Source organism: Symsagittifera roscoffensis, chromosome 3 (assembly GCF_963678635.1).
Source record: "Symsagittifera roscoffensis chromosome 3, txSymRosc1.1, whole genome shotgun sequence".
In the NCBI taxonomy this organism is placed as follows: domain Eukaryota; kingdom Metazoa; phylum Xenacoelomorpha; order Acoela; family Convolutidae; genus Symsagittifera; species Symsagittifera roscoffensis.
The window spans coordinates 28,848,044-28,867,901 of NC_087064.1; the positions used below are offsets into that span (position 1 = coordinate 28,848,044).

General features: G+C 40.2%; 1 protein-coding gene across 2 annotated transcripts in view; it reads left to right on the forward strand.

The window, feature by feature from the left end:
• LOC134841404 (endothelial differentiation-related factor 1 homolog) overlaps window positions 1-19,620 on the forward strand; it is a 176,569-nt gene extending 156,949 nt beyond the window's left edge. For both annotated transcript variants that reach the window (XM_063857373.1, XM_063857374.1), the window contains exons 2-7: window positions 8,961-9,094; window positions 15,953-16,004; window positions 16,102-16,179; window positions 16,778-16,860; window positions 16,961-17,054; window positions 19,200-19,620. In XM_063857373.1, the coding sequence (XP_063713443.1) occupies window positions 9,008-9,094; window positions 15,953-16,004; window positions 16,102-16,179; window positions 16,778-16,860; window positions 16,961-17,054; window positions 19,200-19,249 (444 nt within the window). In that variant the 5' untranslated portion in view covers window positions 8,961-9,007 and the 3' untranslated portion in view covers window positions 19,250-19,620. The remainder of the gene's footprint in view (window positions 1-8,960; window positions 9,095-15,952; window positions 16,005-16,101; window positions 16,180-16,777; window positions 16,861-16,960; window positions 17,055-19,199) is intronic.
• The last annotated feature ends 238 nt before the right edge of the window (window positions 19,621-19,858 follow it).

Below are 19,858 nucleotides of genomic sequence, written 5' to 3' on the forward strand. Positions count from 1 at the left end.
CGAATCCCAAAAAACTCATCAGCTGTGTATCTGTTTTAGGTGCCTTCCAGGTCAGCACCTGTTGCAATCACGACATCATCGAAATAACACATGATGAGATTCCCGTATTTCTTAGTGACGCTCGTGAGTGCCTGGGCCATCAGTCGCTGGAATGTGGCCGTCGCGTTGTACAATCCGAACGGCATCCTCTTCCACTGGAACAATCCCAGCTCGCACGCGAAGCCTGTTTTTTCTCGATCTTGCTTTCGGAGTGGCACTTGCCAGAACGCAGAGCCCAAATCCAACGTCGTGAAGAACTTCGCGTCTCCCAGCTTGGATAGGCTCTCATCGATGCGGGGAATCGGGTATGCGTCCTTTATAGTCACTGCGTTCAGATAACGGAAATCACAACAAAATCTGAGTTACCCCCCTTTCTTTTTCGCCATGACCACGCCACAAGCCCACGGGGACTTCGACGGCTCGATCATGTCATACTCCATTAACATCTCGATTTCCTTCCTTCACGCTTCTGACTTGTGAGGGATCATCCTTCTCGCACCTTCCCTATGAGGTACCGAGCCCTCTTTTACCTCAATCTCGTGTTCTACAAAATTACAGCAACCTATGTCGGCAAAAAACGTCAGCGTTCCGACTTAGCACCGCTCTGAGCGAGTCTAGTTCCTTGTCTGATATTTTACCCTTCAAATGTTCTATCTCAGGTAGGACCGGTTTATTCGCTGCTAACTTTGTTTCTGTCGGCCTTTCGGGAAAGTTGGAACAACTAGACAGCCCATCATCTGTTTCCGACTTCATTGAAAACAGTTTCCTAGAAGATATCAATTCATTTAATCTCTTCATTATACATTCTTGGTTCGCATTCAATGGACATTTAGTTACATCAAATTTTAAAGTTCTCCACACTCTTAAAGTCTGTGTTCAGAGGCAAAGCATAGCCAAGTTTCTTTCCCCTCTGTATTGTCACTGTTGTTGCTTCTGTGTTCAACAACACACTCACACACAGTCCGCTCTGAGTGAGTGAGAAGCTTCTTCCTAAAATAGCCGAGCTTTAACTGTTTGGATTTGGAACCAGACACACCTGTCTGTCATTGCTGAGTTCATTCAAGTTCCTCGTCCTAAACGTCGCTACTACGGCTTGGTTTGGTTTTAATCTAACTTTTCGATCCAGAAAAATTGGCACCTTGGCCTGGCTAATAAAGATCTTATTAAGGGGGTTTCTTTTCATACTTTCTCTCAGGATCCTTGATCCTAATCAACCCGTCATTGAGATCGATCGTGACATCAAAGTTGCGTACGAAATCCCTTCCTAAGATGAACTGATCGGATTCGTCCAAATTCACCACTACTAGGAAGCTCATCCAAAGATGTCTTCCTCCGAGCTGCAGTGAAATGCTCGGGGCTCGTCCAGTCACATAGATCGCTCCCTGATTGGCAGCTGCCAACCTGATGTTTGTCGGTATGAGATCCGACCTCTCAAAACCCATGTCGGTCCAAGTTTTGACTGGCATGACACTAACCACTGCTCCCGTGTCTAGCAGTCCCTTTACTGAAAGTTGTCTGCCTTGCACGTCCAGCACGTGTGCGGCCAGATCGGCCTCGCAACCTATGTGCACCGCATCTTGTTTGAGCATGGCTTTGTGTCCGATTCGTCTAACCTTCAGCTCCTCTTGACCAATGTATATCCGGCCAATCTGATCGTTCGCATCAGTTATGTGAGCTTTTGTGTAGATATTGATGCCATCCACATTTATTAGAATCGGGTATGGGCCATGGACATCAATGTAATGTCCATCTAGTTTCATCAGCCTCGGACCTCCTGTTGTGAGCAGCGCTCGCACTGCCCTGGAGTCCAGTTTGGGATCTTTCTCCTTCAGGTAGTCGGCATAGATGTCCAGGTGGACTAGTGTAATCTCGGATGGTTCACTCAAGTTCTTGACCACCTGGTGCCCTGCGACTGAGATAATGGACATTATTTTCGTCTCCTGCTTCGTCTTGCAAAAGTTCTCCCATATATAACGTTCAGTTTTAGTCCCTGTTTCTTGGGTTCCTCTTTGCCTTCTATTTTCGTCGTTTTACCCTGAATATTCAAACTTTCCCGAAGATCTGTGCTCTCCAGCTCCGACCTTACCCATTGCTCCACTTCTTTCGTGGCTAGCTCCTGTTTGACATTCTGCAACGCTGTCCTTGCCGCCAGACCGTAATCCACCTTGAGTGGGCTAGCCGACTCTGCTTCCAGGTTCGAGGCTACCGCCTCGTCAGGCAGTGTCTTTACCTTCTTAGTCGTAAAGGTGCTCGGTGTCGTCTCCTTTCTCCGAGACTCGGCCTCGTTCATCAGACGTGCTCGACTGGCCTTGACACCCGAAAGCGCCTCTTCGTGGCGGGGATGTTTCGCGTCCGCCACTGCATCCCAAAATTGAGTGCAATCCGACTTGAAGTGTCCCTCCAAATTATAGAAGAAACACCTCGGACCATATTTCATGATGAGCGCTCTGACGTACTCTTCGTGATCTTCGTCGGTCGCGTCGACGTCATCGAGAAAGTAGCCTATTGCCTTCATGTTCTGTTTGTATGCAGAACACACGGAAACGTGATGGTCCATCGAACCACAATTTGCACACGACCTCCTCTTATCCATGTCATTGCGAGGTTTGTACCAACTGGAGTTCGCACCAGTGTTTGTCCCGCTATAGTTACCATAATTGCTTTAACGGTTTTGCGCCCTCGGTTTTATGAGTAAATACTCGCGTGACTTCATACGCAAATCATCGGGCGTGGGTACCTGGTCAAGTGACAGGGTGAAGTGTGTGGCCAACATCGTCTTCAGCTCCTCACTCTTTACTCCGTCCATGAATTTCGAAGCAATCGCCAAGTTTCGCTCGGATATTCTCTCATCGGGATTGCTTCTCTTCCTAAGCAATTCAAGGTCGTCCAAAAATTTGTCTATGGATTCGTCATCTCTTTGACACCTCTTTTCGAACTTCACCAAAGCCTGGTGCCCTTGTACTCCAGAGCCGAAACGATTCAACAGGATGTCGAATATCTTGCGAGCGCTGTCTCTCTCATTGGCTCTTTTCGCCATTACACAATTTAGTGCAGTACCCTCCAGGTTGCTCGTTAGCGCGCTGCACTCTTGTTTCCTGGAGAGACTCTCTTCCTCAAAGTGTAACTTCATCACCTCTATCCAAGTATCAATGCAGCCGTCTGACTCGTCTTTGTATGACTTCGGCTTTTTCAGTGTCCTTCTTGACCTCTCTCCTCTCTCGGTTGACTTCCAGAGTTTAGTGATGAATGTTTCGGGAGATCCTTTCAGAGGCTCAAACATCGAGGCATACATCCTCATGTCCTGTGAGACTGTAGTCAGATCTGGCACGGAACTGAATTGTGGCACAGTTGGCAACCTTGTCTCCGGAGTAGTATCTGCCTCCGACGGGACTGGATTCGTCTAGCCAGGCCTTGACGGTGCTGCCCTTGGCCGCTCCCTATTCCTAGGTTCGTAGTTCGTTCGCGAGCTTTGCTGGGCTCTGGCATAGCTGCCCGTACCATCTCCATCAGTCGCATGGCGTGAGCGCTCCCTTGGGTTGGAACGCTCCTCCCAATTGCTCCCATTCAAGATCGCGTCAAGCTTCCGCATCATTAAGTCAGATTTGGCATCTAACTTTTTTTCCAGGCTAGTCATTGTGTGAGCGTAGGTACTATCATGATCGTTCAACAATTGCTCGATCTCTCTCGTCATCCTAGCCTCTCTTTCCTGTGACTCCTTGTTTGCCTGTGCCAGGCTCTCCGTCAGGCATTGATCGGTGTTGCGAATCAATTGAGCCTGATCAACCCTCGCCTGCGACTTCACGTGCGTTAGTTCATCTCTCAGATTCTCTCGACCCTGGTGAGCTCTCTCGTCAACTTGATCTATTCTCTTAGTCATGTCCCGTCTCAGTTCATCCAGACCATTCATTACGCCAGCGAACATCTCACTTATATTGCCAGTGGCCCCAAATGACGGGGTTAGCCCCAGAGAAGATGAGGTCAGCTGCGGTTGCAGCCTGGTACTTGATGATGCACCGCCTTTTTGCTTGCTCATCGACGTCATCAATCTGTCGAACGTTGATGACGCTCCCATCGTTATCCCATCTGACATGGGCCTGGTCGGCGAGGCGGACGACGCCTTCCTGCTAATGTCGTTCCTTAGGCACGGTGTGAAGTTCACATCCGGATGGGTTATCTCCGGGTAGTCATAACTGGAAGATAAACCTTCAGTTCGTAGTGACGTCATGCGCTCATTGTACAAAGACTTCCAGCTCTTCTTGGCCTTCGAACCTGGTTGTTCTTCACTCGGGCTTATACTCGACATCATCGCGTTGTTGCTCTGCTTGGCCAGAGATGAGTGGGTATTAGTTGAATGTGAATTTTCTCTCCGCCACCTATGACTCTTGGTCTCCGATTTGGACATTCCCCTGAATAACACTTCCTCTCGCGGCTCAACCTCGGAACGCTCCGAGGTCTCCTCCGTCCTCTCAACTTCCTCCCGCTCGAGGTCCTCGCTCGGCTCAAAGTCGGGTCGAATAAGCGTCCGTTCTCCTTCGTCAAAGGGGTCCACAAGCGTCTCGCTCGCGGGTCCGGCCTCGGCGCTCCGCCCTTGATCGCCATCGAGGTTTTTCTCGCTCCTTAGTTTCATTTCGCTCACTGAAAGATCAGGTTGACCTTTAGTCGATTCGTTTTCAGCAAACACGTCGGAAGCGCTGCTAAACGAGGACTGGCCACGCCTAGTTTTAATTTTTCGCGTGCTTCCCTTGCTCAGCCCGGGAATCTTAGTAGTCGATCCTAGCGAGTCCCTGCGCTGCATACTTTTTGCCAAATAGCAATATTCCTATAATTTAATGGCGATGCACACGTACCGCAAACAAGTTCAAGTTAAATTACTTAACGCTGCCTCTTCGATCTCGTAAGTATCAAAAATGTCTCTTAGATTTCTCAATGACAATCTTGGCGACTCAGCTAAAGTTACACACAGGGCCTACTCAGTATTGATATAATGCTAACTCAACCCTGTTGTATAGTATAACAGTATCACAAAATTTTCACAAGATATAATCAACACACAAAACACAATTGATAATCAGATAAGAATGTCCTACAGGTGACAGCGACCTTTCGTCAGTATCAATTTACCGCCACACTCTTATCAAGTCACTGCTTTGTTAAAATCAAACAATCCTTGGTAAAAAGCAGTGATGATTCAGAAACAGATCAATAAAACTTAGTCTTAGAGAAAAAGACTTCCCTCAATCGGAACGATCCGAAAGAACAAAGCCCAGGACACAGTCTTCTCAAGTGGGTGTGTATTGGCCTAATACGCCCAACGAGGTCTTCTTTTAGGTGTCCTGCGATTGCTCGAGCTGTCCTACTAAGTAGCTCAAGGCAACCTCTGACCGAAAATTTCCAAAGTCTATGAAAAAGCTCCCCCACACCCGGACTGCTCCAAGTGCACGAGAGCAGGGAACAACTTTTCTTCTCAAGTGAGTGTGTATTTGCCTAATACACTCACCGAGGTCTTCTTTTATTTGTTCCCGGATTGCCCGAACTTTCCTATTAAGTAGCTCAAGGCAACCACACGACCAAAATCACAATAAAAAAAAATTGTTCGGGTGCATTTGATACACCCGATCTAGAATCCAAAGTTGATCACGAGTTTCCGGATCAAAATGAGCTCCTATGATTCTAATAAGCACGCCTAATATCCTAATATGATCTTAATTAAATGGATATTTTCCGTTTCCCAAATTGCCACAGAAGGTTTCCTCAAGTTTGTAACAAGGAAGGTTGTTAGAAGGTTTAAGTCACTCCGGAGGGTTACTTCGGAGGGTTGTTAAGACACTTAGCCTACTCCGGAGGGTTACTTCGGATTGTACCTTAGTCACCCAAGAGACTTCGGAGGGTCCCCCTTAACTCACTAAGTAGGGTCAACAAGAGGCTTAATATGCTCCGGAGGGTAACCTCGGAGGGTTCTTCCAAAATTTTCCAGTTTTTGAAAAGGGCCTTCAACTAGCTTAAGAAAGCGTCAAAACAAGTTAAATTTTCTATGGGGTGTTGTTTTTAATTCCTTCGGAGGGTCTCGTGGAAAATCTCCACTAAGGAGGGTTGCTAAAGGGCTTAAGACACTCAGTAGGGTTACTCCGGAGGGTTCCGCAAAACTCAGGAAAAAGGGGCTAATTTACCGCAATAAAGCCTCTGAATGCGGTGTAACTTGCTTAAAACCAGGTTGGTTGACACGGTCAACCTTCCCAGCAGGATAAAAAGGTGTTTTGATAAAAATTTTCTATCCAAGGAGCTAATCGGAGGGTTACTCAAGAATTTTTCTGGCAGCCGAGCACGTTATGCTAGCACGCTCCTAACATAAAAAATTTTATTGCTCTAACTCTAAAAACTCAAAAACTCGATCCCCAAAACAGATTGACAAAATTCAGAAAATTATCGAAATTTTGATCGAAAAATTTTGGTTTTTTCTAACTTTTACTGAGTCTTTTCTCACGCGGTTTCTTTAGTTAGGGGGATCGAACTAAGTAGCTACTCCCTATATAAAAGCTTTATGCTGTTCGGAAAAGCTCGGATATCCAAAAATTTGGGGGTCTACGGTTTGGTCGTAAATCGATAATTTTCGACTAAATTTGGGTGTTTCTTGGGTCTAAATAGGGGATAAGTAATAAATAATAAGGATAATAACCTATTAGTAGTCGTTAATGAATAGGACTATACCCTCTTTTGCATCAAAATAGCCGAATTAAGACCCTTAACTCGGAAATTTGTAATCGGTGGAGGGTACAATCGGACCGCGCCAATGGTGCCCCCCACCACTTAAGTTTTGATGAAATAGTACCCGAACGATACCAAAATTGTTTCAACGATACCCAACAGTCGTTGCGGATGTTGTCCCTGATGTCCTCGTCCCACCGGCAAAATCACCATTAACGTGCTTAAATACTCAAATTACACTCAAGGGAGGGCATCCAACCCTTCACCAAAACACACAATCTTTCTATCAGAAAGGATATAAATCAATCTGAAACAACAACAAATAGGAAGGTCAGATCACATCTCGTCCGGAAAAAACATATGAAATGTCACTTTATGTTTTTTTAACTGTTTTTGGTCTTTTTTGGATTTTTTACTGTTTTTTGTATTTTTTGTCTTCAAATAAATTTATTTTTTGGCTTTTTCTTGGTTATGCACTATTTTTGTTGGGTTTTACGCTTTCTCTTTAATTGTTTTTGGTCCCGGGACCTTGGGACAAGCGGGCTCATGACTTCCCACCTAACCCTCCGGCCCCTGGATTTTTCGGTGTTAACTAAGTTAAAAAGCTAAATAGTACTAGACGGAGGGTACGCAACTTCCCCCTAGTACAATAACGGTCATTAAGGCCTCTAACTCGGGCATACGCCCGGAGCGGAGGGTTCGTCGCTGAAACGCTTGCTGATCATGATGGTCTTATGCCTTTGACAGGCCCACCCAGGAGCGCCATAAAAACGTCTATGTAACATTCGCCCAAATACTACACAGCGACGGAGCGTAGAAAAAGTACATATTAACGACTGGCAGGCGTCAGTTACCTTAATTCTACTCGTTTTTCACCGTCTCGAACTTGCCAGTTGATTTTCTGGTCTGTTTAGGGCTAAGTAAAAAGTTACTATTCTTAGGCCATCAGTCAAACGACTTTTGATCAGCTTTCGTTTGCATGCGAACACAACCACATAGCTGAGTCTCGGATCCTCAGACTACGTGATTGCTATTAAAAACACGGCTCGAATACCCTATTTTAATATGTTTTTGTGTGACAGTTCTATATTAAATCCATTGGAGATGGATTGACCCTTTCCTCTTTCTAGCTACTCATATTCTAAAATATCAAATAATACCGGTGTTAATTCAAAGTTTCACAACATCCAAGTAGCTACAAAGTCAGTTCTATATAGTCCCTTCACATACAACAGTCTCTGGGGGACCAAGCCTCCGCTCCCGTAATCTTCTCGAGATAACGCTGTTATCTCTCCCAATTTGTGGCACGGGAGGGTTCCGTGGAATATTTCTTCCCCACTGAAGCTTCCTTCTCCACTAATATCCACTGCTAAGGATCTTATCGTGTGTTATTGCCACGATAAGAGACTCCGTTTTTCTCGTCTTCCCGCACGACCGTTTCTCACTATCTTTGTTGTTGTTCTGTTTTTTCATCCTTTTCAGTCAAAGTGGCCGTCTTTTTGTATTTCTCAGAAATATTGACCCGTCAATCGAAATTTTAAAAATTCAAATTTTCGGAATATCTAGACCCTCCTTCGCAGTAATTTTTCGTTACTAAGGCCTTTATTCGTTTTCTTCGTGTCGCCGGAAGGTTGCGCTGTGCCAATCTGGCAGAATGGCACAGGTCTGGGGATACTGAGACCCAGCCATGAGCTCACTATTCTCCCATATATTAAAGTTAATTTGAGTGTTTTGACCGAAGCCAGAAGCAGTAACGTTTTTGTCGACCCGATGTTAGGAAAACCACCAAAAGAACTGGCTTTGGCAGAGACGGTGAAAAGCATGTAGAGCTGTGTTTAGACGCTAGCCAGTCGTTTTAGAACCTAGCTTTATTTTCCGTCGATATGTACTTCCGGGCGAATGTTACATTTTTTGGTACATCAAAACTCCCCAGCGTTAGTTTGTGATTTTTGTTCTCTACATTGAATTTCCTTACATGAAATAAAAATACTGAATCTATGCTACTTTTTCCAGATGCGGTTATCTAAGTTTTTGTTTTCATAAGGCTGGAATGGTCTTGATCATTGAATGCAGCTATTCCTTAATTCTTTCTTGTAATATATGAAAAGCTTTTTCGCTTAAAATGTTTCCCTGTTTCTCCTATTTTAATGATTTGCCTTGATTATCGGGGCAATTTTCATGTCCCACAAAAAATGTTTCGTTTCAAGTTGTGTTTATTTTAGAGTATCTGTACTGTCTTGCCAGACAGAATTAGAAGTGAATAAAAATGGCATTGAATCCTGGTGCGGTTGAAAATCAATGGGAGGACGTTGTGATAAGCAAACGAAAACCAGCCGATACGAAGTCGACAAAGGTTAGTAATTTCAACCAGACTTTAGGAAAAACAAAAACGACTTCTCTTCCTGATTCAGTTTTTGACTTCTTTGACATTCCGTTTGATTAGTACTGGATGTAAACTTCTTCTATAAGTTGTGTTTTCAAATGCTGGCAACTTTATTCTACCATTTAAACGCTTTTCCAATATATGATTTTCGGATAATTAATGGAAAAAATTGCTGTAAGTTTTTTCTGAATTTTTCTGAACCGGAAAATTATCGAGAGATTAATTATAACAGTCGTCCTCTTACGTCACATATGAGGTTAAGAGAAATAGACCCTATAACCATTCGCTCAAGGGTCAGGGACACTACCTCTTGTGTTTTTGCACCTCATTCTGTTGGAGCCAATTCGGTTCGCTTAAGACATGGGATTTCAAGATCGTGCTACAGCTTAAAGGGTACTACCTCAATACCCCCCACTCTAGAAGTAAGCACGTCCCCATGGCTAGGTATCTAAATACCTAAAACACGCGAACGCTGTTAAAAACAGGGTTGGAAACTCAAAAATTCAAGTAAAACCTTTAGTTTTTTTTGGACAGTGAAGATCTCCATTTTAGATGGATCAGCCTAAAACCCGCCTTATCTCAACATAACTCTATAAAATACACTAAAGATTTTCAATTCAGTACTCACATATTGACAACGGCTCTGGAATTGATTAAATAACGAAACCGAGACAACTCAAGAGCTTTTATAAAGTAGTTAGTTTTAATTCAAGCAGTTTTTCTTTTCGGACCATTTGATCTCTTCACTGGTCGACTTGCCCAATCAAGATGTTCCTTGCTCCACTAATAGCACTCGCAATCACTCTCGATGCCCTCTATCAGGAGCAAGACAGCTCTGCTCGACTAGATTATAAATAGTTGAAATTGCGAATAGTCGTTTGACTAGTTCCGATTTGTGGTCCACTTTCGCGCAATTATGAACTCCTGAGCAATTATTTTCTTGACCATTTCATTTCAGTTGCTGCGATAACCTTGAGCATGACATGGCCATATCGAATAAAAAATACTATTTCATCCCAAAAACAAGGTAAAACTTCAGGATATGACCGACTGGCACAAGTTTTTCTACCAAATTCAGAACTTTCATAATACAACAAAAATTTAAAAATTAGATTTATTCTTCTATGATATGTTTTTACTTGCGAAGAAAAGTGTTATAATACGAACTTCCTTTTTTTCCAACCTGAGTCGCAAATATTGTTGCGTTAAAGTCGTAAATATTGTTGCGAATTTAAGCAACATTTGCTGCATCGAATTTGCAATATGTTGCACCTTTACAGCTTATTGATAATATGTGCTTTGATATTCGATTAGTTTACACAGTTGCTGATTTTTTAATTCATCAAGTGAACCGAAGAAAGCTATTTGCTTCAAACAACAACGTTAATAATAACCGATTTCAGGAACGTTTTAACTCACCCTAACTCAAAATATCTAGAAATTTTTCGAAATACTTAGTTTTTATACATAATGTGGCCACGATTTGTTACATGCAAAACGTATCTTTTTGTATTTGGTTATACTTTTGCAGCATCGAGTTGGCAATTTATAAGCATATGTAGCTGCGTTTTTGATGGCTAGTTTTTGGGGATTTTAAGCATCCGTGGCTGAATGGTAAGTGCGCGAGACTCAAATTTGCTAGGTCGCAGATTTTTGCTACTAGAGTTTTTGCTTACCCTCTTGTTTTTGCAATTTCGAGTCTTTTTCAACTTCTTCGTATGTCACTCGATAGAGCTGATTTTTGGCCATGTCTGCAAGTGTTTGCGAAGCGCTGCTTGCTTCTGTGTTAAATGTGGGCTTCACTGTCTCGCCATGTTCACGCTTTTCAACGTATTGTTTTTGCATGTTTAACGAAAGAAATTTTTCACGTTTAAGCTATATCGTTAATTGCAATGGTTAAGATTTTTTTTAGATTTTCCAGTTTTCACCAAGTGTAAAATAAGCAACCGAATAGTGGAATGCTTTCAGGGCTGCCCCAGGAGTTGCGATTTTTGCCTCCAATTATGAATGTCCAAATCCTTTTAAGTTAACGAGATACGACTATTTTTGTGATTTTTATTTTAAAACTTAAATTAAAAAACAAATTAATAAATTGGAAACTCCCAACCGTGTAGTTGGGTGCTGTAAGCGTACGCTCCATGATTGCGAATCTTGCCTCCAAATATGAGGACTCAAATCCTTGTAGTTTTCGATATGACGTATTTTTTATGACTTTTTAAAAAAAAGTTTCTAAAAAGTTTGAATAAATCCAAAAGATTAGAAATTCCCAACCTTGTAGTTGTGTTCTATGAGGGTACTCTGTGTACTTTCCGAGATGTGACGTTTGTTATTTCTTGTTTTAAAATTGTTCAAAGAGATAGGAACTTTGATTTTTAATTTGGATATCTATTTTGATATCTCTTTGAAAATAGATGTCCAAATTGTCTTAAAAATCAAAATTCCTATCTCTATAATGAGGCTCAGGAGTTGTGAGTTTTGCCTCTAAATATGATTGCGCAACTGTATGTAGCTTTCCAGATATGACGTTTTTTGATATTTTTTCTAAAAATGTTCAGAAAACTTAACTTGAAATTTTTTAAATTTGGTTTCCTAACCATGCATCTAGGGGTTGCCAGAGTACTCTCAGGGGTTGCGAATCTTGCCTCTAAATATGAGTGCTCACATCTTTGTAGTTGTCGAGATACGGCGATTTTTTATGGTTTTTTAGAAAACTTAAATTTGAAGTTTCTGGAAATTTGAAATTCCCAACACTGTAGTTGGTTACTGTGATAGTACTCTCAGAATTTGCAAAAACGACTACTCAATTTCTTTTAGTTTCCGAAATGTGGCTTTTTTGTGTTATTTCAAAATTTTTCAATAAACTGATGAATTTTTTTTTTTTGACAAACAAAATTGGAGACTAGCAGCCCTGCAATTGGGTGCTATCAGAGTACACTCAAAGGATGCACATCCTATATCCAATATATGGATTCTTGTGAGCTGTCAAAATTTTGAAGCCTCTGACAAGTGTCACACGCTATTAGAATATAAACAAATCATGATGAGCTAACGAGCTTCAAGTAATTTTTCCGACAACAGAATCATCTCCCGAAGTGTTTCTTGTAGCTTCGTCAAACTTGCCTTCATTTTTTTTCGAGAAACGTTCCTTGCATCCACCTAATGAGAAAACCTGCTAAGAAGATAGACGATTGTAAATATATACAATAGAAGCTGTAAAGTAAAAGAAGCGGAATGTATGGGAAATCTATTCCAAAGTGAGCTGTTCTCTGCATTGTTCGGGTAGTGTACCCATAACGGAGGCTGAGTTGCCCATCTGAATTGCGATGAACAGTCTTTCTGAATAAGCTGACTATGCCTTTTTGTTTTGAGTTTCCTTGATTAAGAGTTCAAAATCTATCGGGTGGAATATGTTGCCCCTGTCCGTGAGTTCTTGATATTTAATGGTCTTTCATTATTCAGCGGCAATCACCGTAGACCCTGGGTGGTTGGAGCTTTGTAGTATGTTGCTGGGGGCCAGGCTTTAACTACTGTGGAACCCCGTGCTAATTTTACACCTCTGAACCATGGTAACGCTATTGGCTGTTTAGACGAACAGGTTCAAGCTGAGAAGGTACGCCTGCAGAAATGAGTGCTCGTTTCATGATGTCGTTGATCATTGAATGCCTGGGAAATTGCAATGAGCTCTTTTTGCAGGACAAACCATGGCGTCCGTCGGCAGTGGCCTCATTGCGTCGTTTGATAAGCGAAAAAAGTTTTCGTATGCGTGTGTCTGTTTTGTTGGAGGGGGAATTGAAGTTTTTTAATAAGTTTTCCATTTTTTGTTTTTTTGATGTAAAAGGTTTTTGCTCAGATAGTTTTGGCTTTGTTCCCCTTGGTAAGTTTTTTCCAATTCTAATTTCTTCTTCTATTGTCATGGTATGTTTTTTTTTTAAAAAGCTAGCTTCGTTCATTTTAATAGATCTAGTTTTGACATTATAGGACATCTCTATGAGGAGAATTAATATATTGGATGATCTGTGGGTTCTTTGTTTCAATTAACCCCGATATAATTTGAAAGTGATAAAAACGTATATGAAGTTTCCAAAATATAAAAGTCTACCTCACATGCCCTCTTACTTGGAAAAAATTGAAAAACCAAAAGTCTTTTCAAATGGGTTTAGAAAAGTTAGCTTGCTGAAAATAATCTTAACTATTTGTTGGCCGACGGGTTTTTTGAAAAAATTGAGCGAACATTTGATGAAATGAAATATGTTCCATATTTTGTTTTACAAAAATTTTGTCTTTTGTCAGCTTGTTTCACAAAAATAACGAAGCACAAAATGTTCTTCACCCTTTGTTGAGTAGTCATATATTTTTGAAGCAGGTAATTGAGCCCTTGAAGTTTGGTGATTTTTAAAAATAATTTATCGATTAGTTTTTTTGTCAAACTGTTTTCTAGTCCATTCTGTGTAAAGTCCGCTAGCCGTTTTAATTGATGGCCCAGCGTTTTGCACGCCTGAGGTGGTTTCCAATCAAAATGGTGTTCAATATCACTTTTGTAACCATTTTTTTACAGTTTATAATATTACTCCTTTGTTTCTTTTCTTTGATATTTTAATTATACATAAAAAGATCATTCTGTGTCGTATAGAAAATTTGACTTTTCGTTCATTGATATTGTTCTTTTTTCTAAGGCTTGCTGATATTCAAAACGTTTTCGTGATTTCGACTTTGCTCAGGGTTTTGAGTTCTTTGTGATTCTAATGTTTCTAGTTCCACTGAGCTATCTAATTTTCTTTTTTTTTGTGTGTGTGTGATCGAGTTTTTTTGGAATAAAATTGTTTTTTTTTTGGCTTCATAACTGTTTAAAATAACGTCTGTGTCTAGTGTTTACCCTTCTCTGTCTATTTTTATCTGATTTTTTCAAGGCATGTAAACACAAGGTACGTTGTTTACTGTTTTTTTTTTCTGTCAATATAGTTGATATCTTTGAAGCAAAACTTATCGGCCGCACCGCTACTTGCTAAACTCATTGAAAATGATAGTTAATGGAACTTTTAGGCAAACAGAAATATATAGAATCAAGACTTGGCTGTCAAAACCAAGTGATTACTACCAAAGCCGAAAGATTTACCTGTTTTTGCCAGTTTTGTCGCATTTTATAAAGATTGTCCGAGGTCGTCTATTACGTCTTGTGTATTACGAGTTTGATTTGTTTAGTCGGCTGAATATTGCATTGACTTTTAATTTCAGCACGGCTTTGGCCAAAGGGCCGCTGATAAAGAAGCCAATTTGTAAAATGATGCAGGAAGGTTTCTTTCTCGGTTTTTGCAGCAGCTTCTGTTGCTTAAGTATCTGACTTCTGTCATGGGAATTTTTTCTTATAATTTTTGTGATGTTTTTTTTTCAGTTTGTGGGGGTTTTAGTTGTTCTGGTGCTTTCTTGAGCTTTTAATGACGTTTTAAGTTTGTTTGATCTTAATTCCATTGTGGTCATTGACTCGCAGGATTTCCGCTTCGCAGCTGTTTTTCTTTCAGAATCCCAGTTTAGCCCACAAAAATATCAAGTAGCTTGGAAGTTAACGTAAATAGATTTGCTATTGCAGCTGTTCATAATGTAAATTCATGCATTTCTATTGCAGCTGTTCATTTCTTTCAGTTTGGAAAGTTGAATTGATATCAGATTAGTTGCGCCTGTTCGTGGCGTGAGTGCTGCCGCTGAGCGACGCAATATTATTTAGATAACCATGGAAACTAGCCGGCTCTTTCTGTGCTAAGTGCAGAGCAACCGGGTATTTTTACCTCTTCTTACTTCACTTGACTTTCAAGCTATAATTTCTACTTAAAATTTTTGATTTCATTTTCCATAAATTTCATTTAAAAGTGTAGCTGAGTTATCTTGTTTTGTTCTCTGTAGCCCTTGTTGTTGCCAGCCACCCGAGTGAAAACATTTTGGGATTCCATGTCCATTTCGTCCATGAAATAGTTTGTTACAAATAACCCATAAGAAGTTGAATTTGCATGCTCGAAAACTAGTCTGGTTCCGGAGGCCAAATAGTGTTCGAGTAGTTTTACTTCGCCGGTTGAAATCTGAAACAACTAATTTTTAATTTAATCAATTTTTTAACTAGTCGAGGCTAAAACGAATTGCCCACCTCCAGGTAATAGATCCGAATTTCAATCGGCGTTTTTTCAGAAATGTGTAGTGCCCGTGCCTGCATTGGCTTCAATCCTATTGTTTTGATTTTGCCGTTTGGATTCTTTATCTAAAACAAACAAAATGTGTCCCTATATTGTCTTGCAGCGAGGTGTTAAATATCGGCACATCATGATGATCTGAACTTGACAAAACTATTTCGATTCACCGTGACTAAATTTATGATTGCCTATCTGCATTGCAAATTTGGAATCAATGAGACTAAAATTTGTTTAAATTCTGAAAATTCAATGTTAAATTCTAGGCATACCTCTATAGCAAGCTTTATATACGAGTTGTTGAATATATCTGCGTTTGGATCAGAGCAGCATGAAGCTAAGCAACATCCCATAATTTTTAAATGAGCTCTCGAAGACTCGCTTAATTTTGGTGTTGAACTCGTGAATTTCTGTAATAGAAAGCAAATTGGTTTTGTTTATGGCTTTTAATTGATTTATTTGATATAAATATGTAACAACCTGCGGCTCTTCAGACGACAGAAAAGTAATTTCAAGAGTTCTTACTTTCGTCGCACCAATCGAGTATGAAAGGTGTGAAGATTATAAAGGGTTATCCGGCGCGGCTTCGTTTTTTTGTGACCTGAGACAGTTTTATAAAAGAATTGAAATATAATTGTCAACTTTCTTGTTTTAGGCTGTCAACGCAGCCATGCGAACTGGGATGGAAGTTGCTACTGAAAAAAAATGTTAGAAGTTCTTGTTGGAATAGAAGAAATTCTTGAACTTCATTCGTTATTTAATGTTTTTCTATGATGTGATTTGATAATTATGCTACATTTTTAGACGGCGGAGGTTCGAACGCTCAGCACGCAACCTCGAAAAACACAGCTAAGCTAGACAGGGAAACTGAAGAGTTGAAAGGTAAGTAGCCAATTTTACACTTGTTTCAAAGTAGCATCAAATTATGTCCAACCAACATGGAGAATCTCCTAACTACGGTCTTACTGCGTTGTATCGTAAAGAAGTGGTAATTCTCTGTTCGTAAATTTAAAAATAGATTATGCGAGGCTCATTTGCGAAACCCATTTGACCCCGAAACTGTTCAAGCTCTCGGGTGTGTTTTCAGCAACTTCCTTTTTGTCCATAAGTTGGATGTTTAAGTGTCAATCGTCCATTAACAAAAAAACACTTATTTAGGTCGTGTAGTGTTAATGAACGAAGTAAAGACACGTATCTGGGCCGTGTTTTTTTTTCAGGAAAAAGTCTTGAATTTATTCACATTTAAATTTGATTTTTCGCGGCTTGATTTTTGATTTCTTCCTAAACTCAATTGAGTTTCATTTCTTTGAAGGAATGCAAATTACGCTTTGCATTAACGAAAGCGCAAATGGTGGGTAAAGACTTGAATGATTCATACTTAGAAAAATGGAAATTTAGAGAAAAAAAATGGTCTCCCTGGCCTCGGCGTTTTTCTAACTCAACTGTCTTTGCTGTTTTTTATTCGCGTGCTTTGTTTAAGTGGACAAAGTGCCTCTAACCGTTGCAAAGGCCATTCAACAGGCGAGGGCTGCAAAGGAGTGGTCTCAGAAAGACCTAGCCACGGTCAGTTCAATGCTTCAGATGGTTATATAAATACAAATCTTTACATAAGATTGCTCGCGAACATTTAATTTGTATAATGAGTGAAGTATTAATTGTTTAGAAAGTAAACGAGAAGCAATCGGTCATCAATGAATACGAATCATGCAAAGCGGTGCCCAATCAACAAGTGCTTGGAAAATTGGAAAGGACTCTAGGTTAGACAAGATAAAATAAAGTTAGATCAATGTGTTTGTTGGCTGGATGTTAATTTGGCGGAGATTTTTTCTTTTCTTTGATTTATTTCTTCTGAGAAAGCAAAGGCTAAGCAACCCACAGTTTTCCTCGCATAGCAAAAATGGCATTGCTCCTTATGGTTAATTGTTACGCCAAGCGGTATCAAACTGGAATATAGACTTTTTTCTGGTTAACAACTAGTTTAACAAAATCAGTTGAATCACTTGCTCAGGAGTAGGAAAAGGCAGCTGACTTCTTTTCTATGCAGCTGACTTCATTTCAGTTATATTCCATTTTATTAACATTCCAAATTTCTTTCACTTGGCCTGGAGGTTAATCAGTTGCCTTGTACCCTAATGTCTGGGGTTTTCGAGTCGTGGCCGGACCTTGTTTTTTAAGATCAAGGAAATGGATAAAAAATCCGAGAAAAATGAATTGTTGGTTTCCCTTTGTTCGCTCAAGTTTTGTCGGCTTTATTGTCACAACAGATTTAGCTTGTGCTGTAGACACAATTTTCATTGTAGTTGCAAGTGCAAGTGTTGTTCGTTCTAATATCAGGGGACTCTTACGTGAATCGCTTTGTTTCGAAGTTTCGAAAGTAGGTTGTAACACTTGTGAGAGCGAGTGTCTTTTAGTCGGGATCAGATTGTTTCCTGTAAACAACTTTTCTTACAAATCTATAAGAAAATGCAATTGCTTTGTTATGAACCTCACCAACTTCCAGGCTCCTTCCCACTTGGTCTAGAGGTAACGCGGTTGCCTTTGCGAATCGTAAAAATTCTAAGGTTGATAAATTATTCTTCGTCTATCCGTTTTTCTTTGCCAAGCTGATAACTAGGCCCCAGATTTGAATTAAATGAAAGAAAGGAAATATTTAGTAAAGGTATCAATGTTAGCATTTGGTTTTTGAAATACTGTCGGTATACAACAGAAATAGGTAAAATAAAGCGCATCTCTCTGATTAGTTCATTTCCTCCATTTTCTTAGAAATAGTTAGTTACTGCAAAAAAAAGTTATTTAACTTAAATCCGGGGCCTGCTGATAACCGCTTAGTAATCTCTTATTGAGTTAGTTTTATGTTTTTTTCCTGTTCTTCTTGCTCCCTGCGGCAATCCTATCATGAAAACAGGATGTTATAGAGAGGCTAAATAATAGGGACCGACTTTTTACCAGAAAAGTTATAACATGGACTTTTTTTTACCAGACTCGATAAACAAATTTGATTGACAGATGTAATGGCGCCATTTAGTCTGGTTGAAGACAATGTTTTCACGGTTTCTCAGCGAAGTTTTGTTTGTTCTAACCGCTTCCTTTTCAAATCTTCCACTTATTTAAAGTTGTCTTAATTGAGTTATTGCATTGTGGTCTGGTACAATATCGGGCTGGTAAAAGGTCGGTCTGGTAAAATACCTAGCCCCCTAAATAATGCTTTCCTACAACTGATTCAGTGATGTTACATTTTTCCGATTAATTCTTGTTGCTGTTCATGTTCAACTATGTGGCTGATTGTGGAACTAGCTTTCAGAAAGGTTTTGGAAGGGCTTCTTCGCCTAGTTTTTGTTAAGAGTAATGAACGGAGTGAAGACTCTTGTATAGGTCCTAGTGATTTGTTTGTTTTTTTTTATCAGGAAAAAGTCTTTAAGTGCTCTAATAACTACAGATGTGCATTCATACATATTGGTGCATTTCTGAATGCACTTAGATATATATGCACTTTAGGAGTTCAATTGAATTTCATCTGCTGAAACTGTCGGAAAAAGCACTTTCCAAATACGAACGTGGAATTGGCGCAAAAATATGTAAACAATTTCTAGTTTCGAAAGTGGAATTTAATTTTTAGATTTCCAGCGGAATAAAAACTTCACCTGTTGATCCAGTTTTCTCAAATTGGGTTAATGTTATCAAAAAAGAGCCAGCCATAAATCGTTCTAGAAGTTCAAAGAGCTTAAAGGGCAGCTATTTTTTCTCCGACAGTTGAGATTTTTTCAACAAAGTCTGTTTTTTGTATGTTTACTTGGGTTCATAAATCTTTTCCAATCTTCGATCGGCTAGTTTTTTTGCAAGGTAATGTGCTCTAAATCAAATTTTCTGTCTGAAGTGAAAATTGTGTTAATTTATTTGTACAGGTGTGAAATTGCGAGGGAAGGACATTGGACAACCTCTGCACAAGAAGTGATGTTACTATTGTGCTAATGAAACTTCGAGTGACAAATGCGACTAAGCTGTGCTCCGTAGGAAACTCAGAAACTTGCATCGGTGTGTGAAATACAGCCTGGTCTGATGAAATTAGCATTTTGTTGGATGTGACGATTTGAATCATTAACCATCATGATATTTTTGGAATTTCATTGGAGAGGCTCGTATGAACAGTGTTTAAACCTGTAGATAAAGTACTGTTTAAACGCTGTAATTACTTAGTTACTTCCATTTGTGGATATTATATGCTTTATTTCTTCAGTTCATAATCAAATAGCTCTTGTTTTTGTATGCTATTCACATAGGGACTGCTCAAATAAAAGGTCGGAATATGGCCTGTTGTTTCTTCAACGCTTTTATCTACCTCAAAGCAAACCCTTGCGAAACAGCGTGCTAGCATAGAAGAGCCCTTCAGCCGTTGTTCGGATTTGTTTACTCTTGCGATCAGCTTGGTATCATTACGAACCTTCTTTTTTTAACCTTACTCGCAAATCAAACTGTTCACTTATTGGGAAGTTTCACTGTAGCATTGGAAATTGCATAGCATCTGTTCTCTGCTTTATTCGTGGCTAGTGGTAGGTACCTAAGA